Source organism: Cyanistes caeruleus, chromosome 11 (genome assembly GCF_971803275.1).
Source record: "Cyanistes caeruleus chromosome 11, bCyaCae1.hap1.1, whole genome shotgun sequence".
In the NCBI taxonomy this organism is placed as follows: Eukaryota; Metazoa; Chordata; class Aves; order Passeriformes; family Paridae; genus Cyanistes; species Cyanistes caeruleus.
Genome location: NC_141711.1, coordinates 1,485,304 through 1,505,946, shown reverse-complemented (window position 1 = coordinate 1,505,946; position 20,643 = coordinate 1,485,304). Strand labels below are relative to the sequence as shown.

General features: G+C 49.2%; 1 protein-coding gene across 24 annotated transcripts in view; it reads left to right on the top strand.

Moving 5' to 3' along the window:
* The window catches only part of ITPR1 (inositol 1,4,5-trisphosphate receptor type 1), a 159,353-nt gene that overhangs the window by 95,501 nt on the left and 43,209 nt on the right, over positions 1-20,643 (top strand). For 13 of the 24 annotated variants that reach the window (XM_086846201.1, XM_086846198.1, XM_086846206.1 and 10 more), the window contains 4 exons: positions 3,577-3,612; positions 5,113-5,163; positions 8,490-8,622; positions 9,401-9,591. In XM_086846201.1, coding sequence (XP_086702327.1) covers positions 3,577-3,612; positions 5,113-5,163; positions 8,490-8,622; positions 9,401-9,591 — 411 coding nt within the window. The remainder of the gene's footprint in view (positions 1-3,576; positions 3,613-5,112; positions 5,164-8,489; positions 8,623-9,400; positions 9,592-20,643) is intronic. The other 11 variants (XM_086846216.1, XM_086846214.1, XM_086846213.1 and 8 more) reach the window with 2 other exon arrangements.

The following is a 20,643-nucleotide window of genomic DNA, read 5'->3' as shown; positions in this document are numbered from 1 at the left end:
AGCTGACGGTATCTCAGAGGGAAGAGCAGAGAAGTTCAGAGAAGGGAGGAAAAAAGTGGAAAGGGACTTGCAGGACTCAATCAGAACAGCCATTCCCACTGGAATTCCAGCTGCTACTGGAGATGGCAATGCAGGAGCTGAGGCAGAGGCCTCAGAATAACATTTATCTGAGATTCTCACTCCAGTTCCTCGCATGTGGATGTACAACCTGGCTATCAAAAGCTTAATGTGCTATTTGGCTGACTCTGCAGTTGTGATTTTTCCCTTTTTATTTCCTCCTCTCTGCCAAATGTCTCCCCCTGCCACCCCAGTAATGAGATGCCATATGCACGGAGTTGGGTCAGTTCCTGAATTCACAGATTTCGGGACCAGAAGGGATCTCTGAGAGATTGAACTCGACTCCCTGCACAGCCCAGGGTGTCCTGCTCCTCACCATTGTGTATCCACGGAGCCAAATCCATGGAGTTTGGCTCTGCTTCCTCAAAGTGCTCAGTGTTGAGCTCAAGGACTTCCCAGGACAGGAGAGAGGGATGTTTAGAGAAAGACCTGAAGGAATTGCGTGGAGGTCTGGAAAACGTCATTGGTTCAGCAGCCTGAGGTTTGTCACCTCCCAGTCCTTTGAACTCTGGGCCTGAAGTGTAGGAGATTGGTGCTTGGAATTCTGCTGCTTTGTCCATTATTTTGTCAAAATTCCAAAGTCTGGTGAGGCTGGAGAGAAAAGGACCAGGTTTTTGAATGTTTGTTTGTGTGGTCCCACAAATGTGAGTTTTCTGATGAGATTGTTTCCCTCATTTATTTACAATGTGAGATGTTTTCCAGCCTATTTTTGCTGAAGCCACTCTCTGGAGCTTCCCCAGTCTGTGAACTGGAATCTCCACCAGCCTTTTAAACACATTTCAAGCCTTTTCACTGCTCTGTGGTCTGGGTGTTCACTGCAAAGTTGGGTAAAAAAAGTGGAGAAAAATAATTCTGATGCTTCCAACTTGAATGAAAATCTTTCTGCTTTTCCTCAAGCCTTTTCCACTCTTACCACAGCAGTAGTTTGAATTTTCTGTCTAAAGTTTTTTTTAGACAACTTTCATTTTGCCTGTTATTTTGAAAACAAATGAGAATAAAACTTTGAAGAATTCCTCCAAACCATAAAGGAAAGGACAGAAAGCTCATCTGTATCTCAGAAAATGAGATGTTATGAATTCACCCTGGAGCTGTCACGTGCTCTGGTGGTTTTTCAGGGGGATAGATCCACTCTTGAGTCAGTCAGTCCATTCTGGGAAGCACATATGTGCTGGGGAATGGATGCTGGAAGCACTCCGGTCACCAGAGGGGCAGAGATTGTGCATCTCCAGTCATGGCTCACGAGCAGTGGTTTATTGGCCAGCCCTGGGGGAGTGCAGACTTCAAAGGAAGGGGAGATTTTGCTCAGCAAGTTGAAAGGACCTTTCCCTACTGCTTGTAAAAAGCACAGATGTTGGACTCTGACCCGGCCACCCACTGGGTTCCAGTTCAAACGCTGTCCACTGTGTCCTGCTACTCACCTGGCTGTGCTTGGTATTCCACAAACCTGCCCCCCAAACCATCACTTGCTGACAGCTGAAATAAATGGAGGAAATCTTGGAGAATTACTGCTTTGGGCTGCTCTCCCATCCTGCTCAATCCTTGTAAAGCACGAGGTGATACTTTGGTGTTGCAGCACACAGAAGAGTGCAAAGTGTAGCACAGCAACAGGAGCTCAATAATTCTTTTTTATTTGAACCTGTTTTGACTCAAAGAATAACAATTTCAGGATTTGGAGTTTATATTCTTAGTGAAAGCCTGCTGAGGGCTGTGCTGCTGTGGATGATCCACGTGGGCATTGCCCAGGGCAGTGGTTTTGCTCCCAGGTCAGTGTGTGGGGCTGGCTCTGATGTGCTGTCTGTGCCTCCAAGGGAAGGCCCTGGAATTTGTGAGCTGGAATATGCAACTTCAGCTTGGGAAAGAGCAAACTAATTTGATGCTGATTCTTCATCCGTGCTGCTTTCCAACTCCAAAATGTAAATGTATGTTTGGTTGAAATGGGGTCAGGGTATCAGCCCAGGAATCCCAGAATGGTTTGGGTTGGGAGGGACCTTAAAGCCCACCCAGAGCAGGGACACCTCCCACTGTCCCAGGGTGCTCAGAGCTCCATCCAGCGTGGCCTTGGATACTTGAAGGGATGGAAAATCCATGGTTTCTCTGGGAAAGCTGTACCAGTTCCCAGAAGGAAACTTCTGTTTGGAATCCTGAGTCCAGCAGTCATGTCCACTTGACCCGGCAGCTTCAGTCTCCCTCCCCTGGAGGAAGGGACCTCATTTCCCCTGCAGGGGAACAGGCCCAGTTTCCTTGCTGCTGTTGGCTCCTGGGGAGGGCAGGGATGTTTCCTGTGCCCTAGGCAGGTTGTGCAGGCAGGACAATGTGCCCAGCCTCCTGTGAGCTGTGCAGGTCCAGCCTGGGAGCGGGGCAGGGACGGTGTGTTCTCTGCAGGAACGAGCTGCTTCCTGTTCTCCTGCGCTCCTGGCTTCAACCCTGCCTGCTTCCATTTGGCCAGACAAGGGGGTTGCATGCTTGAGACGTGTCCAGGAGCGGTGACAATGCAAGGAAGCCACTACCAAAGGCCGTGGGAGCTGGCCAGGAGCAAAGTCCCTTAGGAGGAGAATGGAGAAGGGTCTTTTTCCTGGCTGTGGAGCACTGCAGGGGAAGCTCTCGCTCCTGCGGCTCCTTCCTGGGCAGTGCAGCCTCCTCATTCCCACTGCTGGCTCTGTGGCCTCCCTCTCCCTTTGCTGGGCGCTCCAGCAGGGCCTGGGCTGCTCTCACAGTCTGTGCTCCATTGGTGTGGCCACAAATGCCTGGCTCAGGTTGGGTTTCAGGACTGTGGGAGTGGGATTTCCTGGGCCCTGCTCCCGAGAAGTTGCAGCAATTCCCCCACAGTTCAGTCAGCAGCTGAGTTTGAATGTTCAGCTCTCTGTTGTGTGTCTATGCTTGACTAGATAAAAGTTACTTGTCTTCATCTGTTTCAGTTGAAGATGGGCATTTTAAATTTGAAAAGCTGTCACCATTCAGGCCCTTATTTCGTTGCTCCTGTTTGGTGCTGTACCGTGTATCTTTTATTTTGAGTAAAGCATGTTTATAGATGAGAATCCACAGAATACATTTTTTTAAGCTAAGATTATAAGGCTGCTACCTTTGTGATACGCAGCCCTGGCTTCCTCCTCCTCCTCCTCCCCACTGGGATGGATGTGCAGCATTCCAGTGACAGATCCTGGGGGTGTGGTCCCCAAAAGTGCTCTGGGCACCTGCAACTGCATTTTTTTGCTTGTGCCTGAGTTTATGCAAAGCAGTTTGGGATGTTCAAAGGATACCTGTGAAATTTGCCAGATGTGGCCCTTTGAGGAGCAGGGTGGAAGTGTTTACACTAATTACAGCTATAATTCATTTGTGATGATTCAGCTGAAGTCAAGTGCTTTGCCAGCTCCCTTCCCCTCACTGTTGACCACTGGATTGCTGTTGGGATGGAAGATTCTGGAGGAATAACTAATTTTTCTGCGTTTTACTTTCAACTAGCTGCCGCAAGCTCCAGAAACGGAGAGCCCTGTGGAGGTGTGTCAGCCACCTATATTTGTACAGCACACAAATATTGGTGTTTCAGTAGTCCTAGTGGAGTGTCTTGTTGGTAAAAACCCCTGTGAAATGTGTGTTCCTGCGTGGTGTTAGTGGAAATAAATAGATTTGTTAAAGTGCCTTAATCCAATACAGCATCAGTGTGGTAGTCTGAAAATATTAAAGAAAAATGTAAACTAATCCTAAATCTGTTCCTTTCAGCCATTTCCTTTATTCTTTAAGGGTGGCACTGGGAAAAGTCTCCTCTCAAACTTTCCTACATTGGTAAAATGAGACTTCATTTTGGCTCCTAATGCAGAATTTTGTTTTCCCTTTGCCTCACATACTTAAAAACTTCAATACTTTAAGGAGAGGGAGGTGTCAGAAGTTTTTAGTGGAAGCTTCATAAGTCCAGAGCAATTGGTGTCCCATTTAAAATGCCCCAGTGGGCAAGCTCAGGGTCACTGCACATTGTCATGGTCACTGGTTCTAAGGGAATTGGATATTTGCAAACATGTCCTTCACTTGCATAAAGCAGATTATTTGCTAAAAAGAAGGCAGGAAAAGTTATCAAATCTTAAATTCTTTTAAAATTCATGGGACATCCAGGCATGGCATTGGTGGATTGTACAACTGGGTGCCAAATCAGTGCAAATCTGAATGAAATAGAATGCAAGTCTAAATCTGGGAGTCTAAATCCGTTGATTCTCTGAGCTGTGAAGTTTATAAATGTGAGATCATGTAGAAAAAGGAATGTTTGTGATGGTTTAGGCCTTTGTATTTGTAATTTTTGTGGAACGGTGTTTAAATGTAACCTGAAACTCTGAGTGGTCATCAAATGGATTTGAGATGTCTGGGAGATGGCTCCTGGTTTCTGATGGGTCCCTGTAGAGCCAGTATTCTACACCTTTTCAGATGCCTTAAAGCAGGAAAACCCCAATGTGCTTCAGCTTTGCAAAGTGGAAGTCGCATTCCTGAAAATGAACATCTAAAGCCAGAGAGATTGGATTTGGAAGCGTGCCCGTGCCGAGGGGCTGCGTTCAGTGGCTCCCCACTGGCACCCTGGCCGCTGGAAGGGATCCCCCCAGAAGCCCTCCCCAGTCTCAAATGAGTTTCAGTGACCACGGTGGGATGTGTTGGGGTCCCTGAGCCCAGGGTGTGTCCCGTGGGCTGGGGGTGTTGTGTGTGTGTGTGTCTGTGCATGGGCATGCGAGGGCTGAGCCCCCCCGAGGGCTGTGGCTGTCCTGGGGGCAGTGACACCAGTCAGAGCCTGTGTTCCCTGGAGCCCAGCACTGCTGGCACACGTGCATGTGAGGGGGGCAGAGCAGAGGGCTCAGGGCTGCCACAGGCCAGGTGTCCTGTTCTGGTGGCTTGTCAGTCCATCTCCCTCATCTCCCTGCTGGCATCCAGCTGTGATTTCCCACTGTTCCCCATCAGTGCCAAGATGTTGGTCTCTCTTGAGTGTTGTTCTGCTTTAAAATGAACTTTCTGCACGCACAGCAGGAGCTTGATCAAACTCTACCACAGAGGCAACTGGAGGATCATAGAAGGGTACGTACAGCAGTCAAGCACATTCAGAACTCATCTCCCCCTCTCCCTTTTGAACAGTGAAGCCTAAGTCATGTAAGAAACTTGTGTGGTGAAATGCTGGCTGTTGGGCTCGTGGAAAACCTAAAAAAATGAGCCATATTTACAGATTGAGGTGCTGGAGCCCCTTCCCTGGGGTTACGTGGAAGGGGTGAGTGTTTGGCTGCTCTGAATTAAACTCAGGTCCTGGTGTGGTCCATTCACACTGCCAGAACACTCCCCGTGGGTGGTGGTCGCTCCCTTGTGAGGTGACACTCATCAGTGCTTGTGGAGTTGTCTCCTCTGGCCACGCCACCCCTTTGTAACCAGCCAAGCAAAATCAGCATCGTTGGTCCCTTTCTCCATTTCTTCTGCTCATGCAGCTGGGAGCACAAGAGCAGCCACTTACAACTGCTTCACTCTAAAATGTTAAAGACGCTCTGTTTTGAAGTTTCTAACAGGTTTCTGATATCACTTAGAGTTGTGTGTTGCATCTGCATTGCTGATCCACGTACTGTGATGTTTCTGTGTGACTTACTCTTACTTTACCTGGTGTGAATGCAGATGAAACTGGACTCTGTTGGGTTTTTTCCCTAGGTACCATATTTGATATTTCTGGTTACTGCCAAACATCTGATATTTGTTTGCACACTGCCCTCGTCAAAGTGGTGCACAGCACTAACAGGATGGTTAAAGAACTGTTCTGGAGCCAAGCATTGCAGCTGAATTAATTAGAACATTTCTTAAATACCACTTATTTTTTCTCCCTTCTGCTTTGATCCCATACTCATACTTTGTTATATGCTGATACTGTGGGCTTGGATAAATTTGTAGGAACCAAAGCTTTTCTTCCCAGTTAGAGCTGGAAATGCTGATGACTCTGTATTGCCAGACCTGGATCAGCACACTCAGACTAGAAACAACTGCTTGATGCTTGTTCCTGCTGTATTTTCTGGGGATTTGTCTTGTTTTGGATACATAACACCTACAGACACCAGAGGTGCCTGTCCTGGTCGGGTCTCCACTCACCTGTTTGACCATGGAATAGAAGACATCTCCTGCTCCACAGGGGCCCACAAGGAGAATCTGGGGGCAGCTTTAGTTGCCCTCCTGAATTCAGGCAAGGTGGAGCTTGCTGAGCAGCTGTTCTCGAGGCTGGGATATGTGTTAGCTTTGTAGTAAGTAGTAAAAATCACTGGTTTAAATGCCAGTTGTCACGATGGCTGCCAGTTACTTCAACAGAAGAGGAAAAAGGTGATGTGAGAGCTCCCTTGTAACCATTTGTGTCCTAGAGCTCATCTGGGTGCCAAGTTGCCTTTCTAATCATTGCACATGTACCAGGAAGATGGAGCTCAGGGGGTTTTTTTGTCTGGCTTGGCCTTGTTCTGTCACGTAGCCTCCCTTACCTGCCAGACTGGGAGCAGGGAGGTGGATAAAACACTGCACTAAAGGCTCTCATGTCACTGTCAGTCACGGGAGCTTCCTCCAGGACAGGATTTGCTGCAGCTCCTGAGCTGTCTCTTGCCTCTCCCACATGCTCATTCCTGCCCCAGTGGTGATGGGGAGCGTATGCCCCTTGGAGAAGTGCTCGTCTCCTCCTACTGTTGCTTCCACAGGAATTTTTCCTTTTTTTCTCTGTTGTTCAGGAGCTTTTGGAAGCAGCTGGCTGGAACACTGACTCGGTGTTTATTTTGCATCCTGTTCCCTGACATTTGCTCCCTCCCCATCTGATGCCATAAAATGCAGCTCCTGTGTGCAGCTTTCACACTGATAATCCACAGGAACCATTGCTGAGCTGCTGGATTGTGGTGGCAGGGTGGCACTGGGAGCCCTGACTTGAGCCCCAGCCCTGTGGGGAGGGCAGAGATCCCTCACCAGCTCAGCCTTCTCCCTGTAGAAGTGATTTCTGGAATTTGTTAAAGAACTTGATTATCAGACAGGCTTTTTTTTCCTTTTGGGATGTATTTTTTTCTTTTGGGGTGTATATATATATATATTTTTTTTTTCTTTAGGGGTATAAGGATCTCTTGAAGTGACTTTAGTGAGTGCCAGCTGTGTATAAAATCAGTGGGACTGCAGCAGGGCTGGAGTTCTGTACAAACCAATTAATGCACAATTATGTTGTTCCAGTTACTTTCCTGTGAAAGTTTTAAAAGGGAAACTTCACTTTTATGACACTTAATGTATTAAATTATACCTTGAATCTATAGTCAGACAATCAATTTCATTTGAAATACAACTGAAAATCAATAAATCAGTGACAAGCAAGTGTTTTGTGAGTGGAATTTAAGATAAGATGCTTTAGTTCATTTGACTTATTTTTAATATGATATTCTTTTTGGCTAGATCAATTTTTTTTTAAATATTTGTTAAAATTATTATTATTTATGATCTGAATCCCCAGAAAAGCCCTCCCCTCCCCTCTGCAGCACTGTCCCGGGATGGTGCTGCTGTATCCATGCTTCCATTAGCAGTGACAATAATCCCCAGCTCTCCTTTGTGCACAAAGACTTTACAAAAATCCCTTAATCCCTGTGCAGTGTTGGTGTGCTGGCAGTGCCGCCAGCTTTGTCCAGCTCCCCAAATTCCTGGGAATTCCTGTGGAGGCTGAAGTGACAGCGGAGGGGTGACGTTCCACCCGGAGGTGCTGGGTCTCCGCTGGCTCCGTGCAGAGCTCCCGGGATTTGGGGTTATGTGAGGACCTGTGCAGTGCTGTGTGCTGGGGTGGAAGGGCTGCCGTGACTCGGGCAGCTGCCAGCAGGGAACAGAGCCGGGATCCAGCGGGATCGCTCGCGTTTCCGCTCGGCGGCCGATGGATCGCGTCAGCTGCTCTGGAGAGACAACTGAGCACAGCCCCGCAGGCTTGGTGGGATGGCAGCACAGGAGAGGTGTGAGGGCATTAAATGGTTCCTTAAAACCATTCCTAATGTTCCTCTAATCCACCTCTTGATTCTGTGTCCGTGCTCTACAGATGCAACTCCTTTGCATTCAAGACCGAGACAATAGAACTTAATTAAAATTCTCGGAAAATTAAATCTGTCTAGAAAGCTTTACACAAAACCTGAAGAGCAGCTGTCTCTGTGCTGCATGGGGGAACCCATAATCTTATTGATCCCCATGAGACCCCCCCCAGTCCCCAGCCTGCCCCAGCACATCAGGAGCCGCTCAGTGGGTTTTTCCAACTCTCGCGGGTTTCATTCCCCTCTCCCTCACCACAAGAAGGGTAAGAGCAGCCCTGCTGCCAATGAACGTGGGTGGTTGGCTTGCTCACGGAGCCCCCATGACGATTTCCTTCTCCTCTTTGCACCCAGGGCGAGGCCCTGAGGCAGGTTTTGGTGAACCGCTACTACGGCAACGTGCGCGCGGCCGGCCGGCGCGAGAGCCTCACCGCCTTCGGCAACGGGCCCCTGTCCGCCAGCAGCTCCGGCAAGGCTGGCCCGGGAGGTAGGACACACTCTGCTCATCCCTGGGGCTCTGCTCATCCCTGGGGCTCTGCTCATCCCTGGGGCTCTGCTCATCCCTGGGGCTCTGCTCATCCCTGGGGCTCTGCTCATCCCTGGGGCTCTGCTCATCCCTGGGGCTCTGCTCATCCCTGGGGCTCTGCTCATCCCTGGGGCTCTGCTCATCCCTGGGGCTGCCCTTCTGTGCTCTGGGTGGGTATTCCTGACTGATCAGCCCCCTACAGCTGAAATCGGGATGTCTTCCCTCAATGGTTTTGTTTGAATTCCCAAAAAAATTAGAGCTGTCCACTCTGTGGGTGAGCAGTTGAGAGCAAAACCAGCAGGCAGGGCTCTTTGTACTTTATAGTGACTGCCTTGGGCTGGCTTGATGTTTGTGACAGTGCTTTGAATAAATGTGCTTAGCAATCCTGATCAATTGAATGTTCGCAATAGTATCTAGGAAATGGGCCCATAAGGATGTCAGATTATTAACCATTTCTGAAAGAAAAACATTTCATGCTGTTGCAGAGATTGTAGGGTAGGATGGGGAAAAATTCCATTTGAAGTCAGTGAATGCAGTGAAGTTTATTTAATTTGAGACAGCTGCTAAAAAAAGTCACTCATGGAATCACATCGAAGGGACCTTAAAATTCATCTTCTTCCACCTCCTGCCACGAGCAGGGACACCTTCCACTATCTGAGGTTGCTCCAAGCCCTGTCCAGCCTGGCCTTGCCATCCCCATGGGGTCAGTGCCATCCTCCTTCTCACGATCACCTTACAGGAGGCAGCTCTGGGTCGAGCTCCATGAGCCGAGGGGAGATGAGCCTGGCAGATGTCCAGTGCCACCTGGATAAAGAAGGTGCTTCCAACCTGGTCATAGATCTCATCATGAATGCCACCAGTGACAGAGTCTTCCACGAGAGCATCCTGCTGGCCATTGCCCTGCTGGAAGGTGGGAACACCACCATACAGGTAGGGAAATGGAAAACTCCATCTTGGGACTCAACTGTGTCGGGAAGGGAAATGTTTTTATGAAATCCAGGAAATTGGAGAGGGTTAAGGAGGCGGGAGGGGAAATGATCTGATTGATCTTTGACCTGTAATTAAGGGAAATATTAGTGTCTGCCATGTAAAACTGAACTTATTAAAAGTTTGCATGGACACTGGGTACTTGAGGTGTTTTCCCAGGGCAATCTAGAGGAATGTGCAATAAAACAGCTTTGTAGGTAAGTTATTGACTGCTCTTAAAAATAACTTAAGCAACTGCTACATGCTCAGAGACTTTTACAATCGGCTGTTAAATTTCAGACTGGAATTTGAAGTAAGTATATGGTAAAGTCCAGACCACCAGCATTCTCCAGCAGTCTCACTGTTCTTCCTTCCTGTGTTTTCAACAGGGATTAGATTCCCCTAAAAGAAAATTGTCCCTGGTGTGGATTTAATGCACACACACCAGCAGGCTCTAAAGTTCTTCTAAATGGAAAGTAAAACCTTATTCCAGCAAAACTTGTTTTACAAAGATGATTGAATCTGTGATACCTTATTTGTTTGGCTGTGCACATGTTGTGTGTGCAGTCTGTCTGTGGGGCTGAGTCCTGAGCAGTTACAACTGGTTGTTGTGGTTGAAACACACAGATCCCTTCAGCAGCACCTGCTGTGTCCATGCAAACTTCCCTTGAGAGAGCAGGGAATGTCTCTGGGCTCCTTCACTGTCTCTGTAATCAGTACCCTCATTAATCCCCCATGTATAAGCTCTGGAATGAAACTTCTTTGCAAAGGATAAAGTGGGAATTGAGTGTTGAAAATCCTGTGTCACCTTAAACTGCAATGACAAGATTAACATTCCTGGGGGACAGTCACTCCTTTAAATTTCCTGCTCTTCTCTAATGTAAAGGAAGCTGAGCTTTCATCTTTACAGCTCTCAGGGAGCCTCAGGTAACCTCACACTGTCATGCTGGAAGGAAAACAAACTGCACCAGCCTGACCTGGAGAGATCCTTTGCTTGTGCTGGACCTCAGTGCTAAAGGATTGAGCAAAGTCACTTCCCACTGTGCACAAATCCGTGTTGGAAGCAGATTCCTTAGCTCACCCAGTGAAATCCAACAGGAAGATCTGCAGTCCATCTCCACAGACACCTTTTTGCCCAAAAGGGAGGTAGTTTAGTTTGTATTTGCTGTCTGTAAACAGGAGCTGGGAGGCTGTGGAATAACCCTGCAGTCAGGAGCGATGGATGGCTCTCAGGGCATTGGTGCTTCCACCCCACACCATGCACTGCTGCCAGGTCCTGCTGCACTCCAGCCTCTTCAGATGTGCTTCCACAGCCCAGAGTGGCTGTTTTCCATCCTCAGGAAGAAGTGCCTGCTTGGCAGGTGTCTGTAGGTGTCTGTAGCAGTCTCTGGGTGCGTGCGCTGCTCCGGCGGGATGGGCTGGGAGGGGGCTCTGCTGGAGTGTGGGCTGCTTTTAAGGACAGAATGTTTTAGGAACCAAATGACTTGTGATGCCTACAGCTAATGCTGTGAGCTCTGAGGGCTCGGACACACCCAGCAGCTCTTACTCATGCATGCAAAGCACGAACGGGGTGTTATTGAAAATGCCCCGTGGAGAGGTTGGGATGCGGATGTTCCGTGCTAGAACACTCCATGGACTTCGTAGCAAAAGGCAAAAAAGGAGCATAATCAGTGCAAAGACATGTTCTGTGCCTTTCCTCCACGTTGGTTAAACTCCTGGTGGTAGGGAGAGAGTTTTCTGGTGCCCTGCAGTGGCTCCAGCACGTGGGGGCCCGTGGGACGTTGGGAACAGCACGTCCTCAGCACTCTGAGCTCTCAGTAGGGCTTCAGAGAGCCAAGTCAGGAGAACTCCAGTGGAGAAAACACCAGCCACAAAGCTCAACTTCTGCAGAACAGCTGGCTCCACACTGGGAATCAAAGTGAAGGTGGAGGCTTGCTCTTCAGTAAAATCTTTAATTCAGGGCTGTATCTCCCAGGGTAATTGTGGAGTGCTGTGCTGGCCAAGTTAAACTGGTGTCCTGAGACACTGAACTCGTGTCACCAAGCTTTGCTGTCTCCACGTAGGAAGAATGGCTCAGTGCAGAGGGCCCTGGTGCAGCCCAGCTGTTCAGGAGAGCTGTGTGGGTACCTGCTAATCTGCTTTGTACAGCAGCCTTTGGCTGTGACACAGTGAAGATTTTCTGAGTGCAGCAAAGTGATGGGCTCCCCTTAGCAGGAATTCATTTTTACAGAACACGCAGCAAAATTTGGCTGCTTATGGAAACATGAGGCACTTGGGAAAATTAACCTGATGCTTTGTGTTTTATCCCAGTCTTTCTCTGATGTTCTTTGATAAGTGTTGCAGACTGGGTAGGTAGGGCTTGGCAACCTCTGCGATGTGCAGAGTGGATTTTCTGCAGTTGTTTCTGCAGTAAGTGCCAGTGGAAGAGTCATCCTCAGTCTCAGGGCTAGTAACTGTTCATTGTGCATCAGATGCATTTGTCCTTGGGAAAGCTGACCTAGCCAAACCAGCCAGCTTTGTCTTTGAGGTCTAACAGAGATTATCTTCACCATTTTTTTGGTTTTTATTAGCAGCTTTTGATTGATAGTGTTCCAAAGAAGTTTGTTCTGTGCTCAGTTTAAATAATTTCTACTGAACTTCAGCTTCCTCTATCTAGAGGCCTCTGAGAATAGGAAGGTGGTGGGATAGGGACAGGTTATGTAAAAAAGGCTCTTTGGCAGCAAAGCCAGAGATGTGTCACCCCTGCATGGCATTTTCTTAACTCCAGGTTTTCACACGGGAAATGGATTCCGCCCAAAGTGCAGCAGAAGGTTTGTACCAACAGACAGGAACTTGCACGTGATGATTGTAATATGGTTAATAATGGGAGTTCCCGGTAACTCCCATGAGCTTCAGTGGGAGAACACATCCCCATGATGCTGGGAAGGGATAACTGCAATAGGTGTTGCTGTTTCATTAGGTACAGGCAGGGCCAATATTAAGGGTAGGCAAAGTAGGTGGTTGCCAACTCCTGCAGAAAAGCAAATCTCAAAACATTCCTTATTGTAATTGGTAGGAGGGATTTTTATTGTATTGTTAAGAAAATGAATGTGTGGGTGAAGCAGGACAAGAGAAAACGTTCCTGGTTCACCTCAGGAAGGAGGCTGAGCTGGTGCTGTGTGGCACCGGGAATCCCACGCTGCTCCGTGTTTTGCTGCAGGGGTGAATGTGGCAAATGAGCTCTTCTGGGAAGGACTTTACTCACTTCCAGCTCTCTGGGTGGAAACTTTCTGGGCTCTAGCTTCTGGAATAAACTCAGAGACACTGTCAGGTTCTTTGGGAGCGGGATGGTGGTGACCTTGTGGTGGCTGTGCCTGGTGAGCTCGTCGCTCCGGCTCAGCGGGAGCCCTGGGTTTCAGTGGGAAGCCTGCCCTCGTTTGCTCAGAGACAGAAGCAGAGGTGGAACCACGGGGTCAGCACCAGACAACAAATTAACTTGACAAATGCTGCAACTCACTGAGCTGCAAATTACATCAAGCCCTTTATTAATTTACATGACCCTGAGCACCACCTGGGGAGCGCTGGCTCAGCGGTTCTGCAGCCCTGGGGATGCCCCACGCTCCGCTCCAGAGGGTGAGGGCTGAGCCTGCCCTGCTCCCCGTGTGCCAGTGCCTTTCTGCTGTCCTGGTGCTGCCTTGGCTCCCTTCTCCAGGGCCAGGAATGCTCTGCTGGGTGCTGATGCTCGTGGGCACTCGGAGCTGCGTCTCCTTGGGCAGGGATGAGCTCTCAGTCCCTTCCCCACGCACAGCAGCACAGCCAGGCTTTCCTCTGGTACAGCGAGGGAGTGCCAGTGCAGGAGGTGGCTGAGGACTTGTCCTGCAATGCTCATCTCACATCTGCTAAGTAAAAACTCCACGTGCTGCTACTGTGCCTCACCTCAGCTGGGTTTGGGGTTCCTTGGTCGGTGGAAGTGAATGGCAAGTAAAGTCCCTTACATAACACCTCTCCATGGAGACTCTGCTCCTTTAATTAGGGATCTTCTCCAAAGTCAGCTTGCGTGACAAATTACCCACACGCACACATTGGTGCTTTCAGCAAGGGAAGGTAAAATGAGGTTGATGGCATTGGCTGTTCCAGGCAGTTTTTAAGTGCTGCCCCACAGTGACACAAGGCACATCTGCCACTTCAGAGAGCAGTGGTGCCTCTGTTCCCCTTTGTCCAGTGCTGTCCCCTGGCTGGGCTGCAGAGGATGGGGTGATGGCAGCTGGCACACAAGGAGAAGGCGGTTGTTTCTCAGGAAAGAAGTGGGATTTGCTCCTGGCTTTAAGGTATCTGAGCAGAGTTGCTGCTCTGGCACAGAGGATGATGGTGGGATGTGCTCCACAGCCCTCTGTCCCCAGCAGCTGAGGATGGGATGAGGACCAGGGGCCACCCTGACTCGGGACAGCACCAATGAGCTGAGACTGAGACTCCAGTGCTGGAGAGCTGTGCCTCCATCACAGCATGGCAGAAGTGAATCAGTGCTGTATGGAGTGGGGTTTGGAGCTCCCTGTGGTGTGTGAGGCTCCTTTGAGATGTGCCAGTGCAAAAAGCTGGTGGCTTTGAGCTGCTTGAACTTCAGAGCTCATTGGTTGAGCCCCCACAGAGGATCCTCCCTTGAGTGTACCCTGGGGCTGGGCTGTCCCTGGAACCCCATGGACAGAGAAATCTCAGCAGCCAGCTCCTCATCAGTCAGCTGGGAGGAAATTCTGGTGGGGACTCACCCAGCTCTCCCATCCCAACCCGCTCTTGCTCCGTACTTGGACTCAGCTGACATTTCTCCACATTTCTCCTCCTTTTTTCCTTGCCACCAGCGAGGAAGCTCCACCAGGGTGAATCCTGGTTTTCTGTGCCTCTGACTGTCCAGAGATGATTGATAGTTGTTACATAACTGCAGAATTGATGCACAGAAGGAAATTATTCCAGAGCTCTGCAGTTCTTTGTGTTTCTGGCATTTGGGGGACCTGGGGAAGCCCAGAGCTGGGGGCTACCAGCCACTGGGGCTGGTCAGCCACAGCCCTTGGGCTAGGGAGAACAGAGACTTCAAGACAGATTTATACCCTTTAGCTCATTGTAGCATTGGCTATGAAATACTGTGACCAGCATGTCCTGTTTGGTTGCAGGAACACTTTGTTTCTTTTTTTATGTGGCTGCAACTGCCCTACAAAATGAGGGGAAAACTTTGCAAAACATTACAGGAGTACTGGTGGGGTTAAACGTAGGCTTAGTGACACATCAGTGCTTGAATTTGTGGTTTGGACTTTTAAAATCAGATTTATTTCTTGCAAGATTTGTAGCAGTCGAAGATACCAGTGAGCACAGACAATTGTATGTGATGGCAAAGGCTGCAGAGGCAGGAATGTCTTTGGGTCACTAAACTTCTGTAAATAGCACTTGAAAACTTTTGATCATTGATAAAACAAGTCTTAAATCTTCTGTTTGTTTCTAACAGACACAGTTCTGTGATACAGGATGTTACATCTTTCTTCACATTGTTTTAATGATACCTGTTTAGGAAACCAATGCACAATCAGCTCTTGGAACATGCTAAACCTGTGTCTTTCACTGTTTTAATGTGTTTTTCCTCAAGGTAAAATGCACCTGGTTTTTTGGGTTTTTTTCTAATTCTGAGTAGGTTAAAAACATTAAAAACCAGTTGATAGGGACCTGCATCATCAGCTGCGGGCAGAGATCTTGTCCTTTTCTGAAAGTGCCCTCTCCAAAAGGAAACCTTGTGCAAATCCTGACCTCCTTGACAGTGGAACTGCCTTCCAGAGAAGGCACAGGACCTGCAGCAGCCATGAGGAATCTCTATCCTGCTGCTCCATGGCATGTGAGGAGCTGCCAAGCCTGTAGCAGCACACCCATCTCGTATATTTTAATGTATTTAGCACGGTGGAGTCTTAGTGTCCCTCAGCTGTTGGACACCACCGTGCTCAGAGCAGCCCAGCCCTGCTGATAATGCAGTGTGAGGAATCCTTCCTGCAGGGGAGTGTGTTTTCATTCAGGGTGCTGAGATGCACAGCTGAGACTGAGCTGAGATGGTGACAATGCCACCTCGTCTTTCCACCTGAGCTGCAGCTCCTGCTGCTTCCCGAGGTGTCTCTGGGCCATCAGTGTTCCTGGAGCAGAACACCTTCCAGTCTTTTTTCCCAAAGGGAAGTTTTCTGCTGGATTCTGAAGCTCCCATCTGTGCAGTTGAGCAGTGTAGGTGGAGAAGAAGGAGAAGAGAGGCGCTACCTCAGGGTTCAGCTGTGCCTTGGTGGCCTCGTGTTGTTCATGGTTGGGTACCACCTCCTGTGTGGCAATCCTCTCAGCATTCCACTGGGATCCTGCTCCTGCAAGGAGCAGGGAGGTGAATCAGTAATTCTCCCAATTCCTCTCCACGGGATGCAGGTCCAACATAAACTTTCAAGATGATCCCTAGCAGGATTAAAGTCCTCCCCGAGCAGGCAGAGGCAAAGCTATTCAGCAAAACAAGGTCATGCTGCCTTTTTTTTTGGTAAGCACAGGAATCAACAAAGCGCTGTTATATAACTTCTATTTATATCCCACTTGCTCACTAGCTGCAGGCACACAAGAGTGGCTGAGAAGGGAATTTAATGAGCTCTCAGGGCTTGCTCACCTTCCAGAGCGGGTAGGAGCCAGCTTGTTTTTGAAGTGCGTCAGCAAATGAAACTGGTGGTGGGTGGGTGGTTTGGGTAGGTGGACTGACTTGTTGCTATGGTTTTCTTTAATTCCTCTGTCTCTCAAGGAGATCTTACACTTTTTCTTTTTTTTTCTTTTGGGGAGTCTGCAGACTTCCTTGTTTCTCACACCTACACAGCACTTGCTGGTTCGGTGGGGAAGTGGGGTCCATGCTCCTGCCATGGGACATGGGATCCATGGGGAATGGGATCCATGGGGAATGGGATCAACAATCCTGCCATGGGACATGGGATCCATGGGGAATGGGATCAACAATCCTGCCATGGGACATGGGATCCATGGGGAATGGGATCAACAATCCTGCCATGGGACATGGGATCCATGGGGAATGGGATCCATGGGGAATGGGATCCACACTCCTGCCATGGGACATGGGATCCATGGGGAATGGGATCCATGGGACATGGGATCCATGGGGAATGGGATCCACACTCCTGCCATGGGGAATGGGATCCATGGGGAATGGGATCCATGGGGAATGGGATCCACACTCCTGCCATGGGGAATGGGATCCATGGGGAATGGGATCCATGGGATATGGGATCCAAGCTCCTGCCATGGCTGGGCTGAGGGACCCAGCACAGTGTTGTTCCCACAGGAATGCAGGGGAACCCAAATCAGCTCCATGCTGACAGTGGGGCAGACCCTGAGTCTCCCAAGCTCCCGAGGCCATCTGTGAGCCCAGACCCCGCAGTGATGTTTGTTCCCCCACTGTGCCTTCACCAATGTCCCCCCATCCTTCCAAGGGCTCCTACTGGCTCTGTGAGGGTGTGAGGGAACTGTCTCTCTGCGAGGTTTGTTCTTGCTTTCTTCTGTGAGGTGACTTTAAGCTGCATCAAGATTTTGGGTGTTGCAGCAGTGTAGGATACGAGGATACGAGGGCTCTCCCTGGTGTGGTTGTGCTGCTGGTCTCATTTAAAGCTGCTTGGGACAAACAAACGTTTCCACAGGTCAGGCTCTGTACACTCATCACCCCCAAAAACCATTCCCCAAAAATGGGCAGAACCCCCAGCAAAGAGCAGAGCTGTGCAGGATGGAGAGTGGATGCCCATGGCAGGGAGGGTTTGTCTTGTTTGTGGAAAACAGAGCTGGGAAGTCCTCCTTCTGCTTTCAGTACAAAGTTTATTTTACAGTTTGCAAAAAAAACAGGCAATTGAGGTGTTCTGGCAGATTTTCCTTATGGGTTTATTTCAAACTGTGAAGTATGTTCAGTGTGAAATATTTCAGCTGCCATTTCCTTAAGCTATGCAAGACTAATGATATCCATCACTCATGCCCAAAGTGATGGATCTCCAGCGAGCCAGGACGTAAGAGAGATTCAAGAGAGAGATTAGCAATAATTAAAATAAATAAATGAGGAGGGACCAAAAGCAGAGTTAAGTTGGAATTTTCTGCAGTGGAAGCCCTCGCAATATGTTTAGGCAGTCTGTAGAGGGCTGGCACTTGTGCTTAATTCAGTGCTTGTGTTAGTGCAGTTCTCCTTAAACTGTGGCTTGTTTGAAGTAGTCCAGCTCTAAGCACTCATCTGGGGGTGGCAAACTCTTCCTGCAGAGATGAAGTAGCACACAAGTTTTGCATTAGTTCGTGCTGGCAGCCTGGCCCGATAACCCGAGCCAGCTGAGGTCCCTGCAATGGTTTCTCTCTAGTGTTGGAATAAAATGTCCTGAGTTGAAGCCAGATCACTGAGCTTTCTCCTCTTTCTGGAGGGACTTTCCTCTCTTCAATCTCCCTGGCTCGCCAAGTTCACGGGGTATTTTCTGTTCACTGGCATTAGAGAAGTGGGGAAGGAGATGACAGCTTTAATTGGTGAGGTGTTTGCTGGGGCTTTGCTTTCCCTGATTTCTTGGTAATCCAAAGCTTGTTTTGCTGGGGGATTCTTTGGGATGTGTTGGGATGGTCTGGCAGGGCTGGGTGGCTGATGAAACAGCTCTGGGAGGGTGCGGCCCCAGGAACGCTGCGAGCTCCGTGGGCTGACGGCAACCTCGGAGTGGCTCCTGCAGCCAAGGCTGCCTCAGGCCAGGCCACCCCTCGTGGGGAGCAAACACAGCTGAGCAGAGCCTGCCCAAACCCAGGGCTTGCTGCTGGGTTTTGCTGCTGCTTCTCACAGGATCAGTCAGACAGCCCAGCCTGGAACAAGTCTGGGGTGGAAAGTCAAGCTGTTCCATGAGAAACAATCCAAGTGTTGTTCCTTTTCTTGGCTGGCACAACAGTCGTGACTTCGGGGCAGAGCCAGGTGACAGGGGAAGGAAAGGTGTCCCCAGTAAAGGGGACAGCACACACAGCCCAAGCTGCAAGGCTTTCAGGGGCAAGAGCTAGAAATCAGCTGCCTTCAGCTGCTGTCGGGGCTTTTTTTCCCCATTTAACAATCCTACACTGGGCACACTCATCATTAAATCTACTGTGGGTTAGTTACATTTGTAGTGGATTAGTTACCTGGGTCTGTCCTCTGTACACCTCACACAAAGGTACCAGCCTGCTGTGCTGTATGGTTTCACTCCCCACAGGACAGATGTCAGTTCTGCTGGCCAAAATCCAATTTGTTACTGACTGCTGGTATGAGAGACATGGTAAGGAGTATTTGTCCCTGCCCTGTGGTTATCCTGCCTCCATAATCCCTGCTGGGGAGTTAGCTGAGCTTCTCTTCCACTCATCATTACAAATTTGCTATATTACACATGTCAAAGGTCTTAGAATTAAATGCTAATGCTAGGAAATGTGCCTGTTCTTTGCTGTTTTTGTGGGTTTTTTTAATGTGGTTCTACAATCCAGCTTGTTAATGATTTGCAATATTTAAGAACATGCCAAAAAATACCCACCACAGAAAATTATATTAATGATGAAAAAAAAAGTCAGCAAGCAAAAATGGTATTTTCAGTTTAGCACGAAACATTAGGTAAACATTTCACAGAGTATGTAAATAGTCAGAAGGGAAGAGGAGACCAAGTTCCTGGGAATAACTACAGAAGAGGCACACAAACTTACAAAAATATCAGTGACTGGAAGTTAGTGGCATAAAAAAGAGCTAAACCACATGTTTCTAACAGTTGTTAACCACTGGAACAGACCATGGACAGACACAGTTCATCATCTCTGACACTTGCTCAAGAAAGACAGGATTCTTTTCTGAACAAACCACATTAAACACAGGCTGGGTTGGTGAGGGAGCTCGAGGGGCTGCTGCTGCTCCAGGGTGGGCTGGGCTGTAGCTGATCAAGGTGCTGCAATTGAAACTTGGCTTTTGGTTTCTTTTCCAGAGAAGTCCATCTCTGGATTTGCAGCTTTTCCTCTGCCACATGTGGTGTGGACCAGGAGATGAAGTCATGGGTGATGCTGGGATTTGCTGACCTCCTTTGGCCCAGAGGAGATCCCCTGGAGGGGCAGTAAGGGGGATGTAAGGGAGGTGTCCTGCTGTCCATGAGGCTTCTGGCTGCAATTCCTTAGCAGCAGAGTTGGGAGATGGAGAGGAAAGGAGGGTATTCCACAGGTTTCCTGCTAGGTGTTACCAGTTGCTCTGCTCTGTGGTGCTTTAATCTGGATGTCAGGAGGAGCAGTGGTGCAGCTGCTTCACAGATGTGAGGCCTGGGCTGGCTTCTCCTTCCATCCCCTCAAACAAAATGTGTGCAGGAGGTGGCTGCTCCCTCCTTAACAGTGATGGAGAGCTCTGTGGTCATGTCCTTGCTCACAGTGTCCTGTCAGACACTCGTGCTCGTCACGTGGGGTGGCTCTGGGTTTCCTCTGTGGCTGGGTAATTAATTACCATCCCATTATCTGGGCCTCAGAGCGGCCGCGGTTCGTTTGCTCCGGAGGTTGCTGTGCTCTGGAGCTCTGCTGGGCTTCCCTGGGCTCTGGGCACCTGTAAAGCTCTTTGCTGGGCCTGGGCTCATGGGGAAAATTCAGGGGATGCTGTGGCCCTGCCATAGCTCCTGTCCATGGGCAGGGAATGAACAGACATTGCAGTTTTGCAATGCGTGAGTTTATCACTCTAAGAATGCCAGAATGCTTTGGGTTGGAAGGGACCTTAAATATCATCTACTTCCAACTCCCTGCCATGGGCAGGGACACCTTCCACTAGCCCAGAGTGCTCCAGCCTGGCCTTGGGGCACTTCCAGGGATCCAGGGACAGCCACAGCTGCTCTGGGCAACTGTGCCAGGGCTTCCCCATCCTCACAGGGAAGAATTTCTTCCCAAAATCTCATCTAACCCTGCCCTCTGGCAGTGAGAAGCCATTGCCCTTGTCCTGTCCCTCTGTGCCCTTGTCACAAATCCCTCTCTGCCTTTCCCTGCCCATGT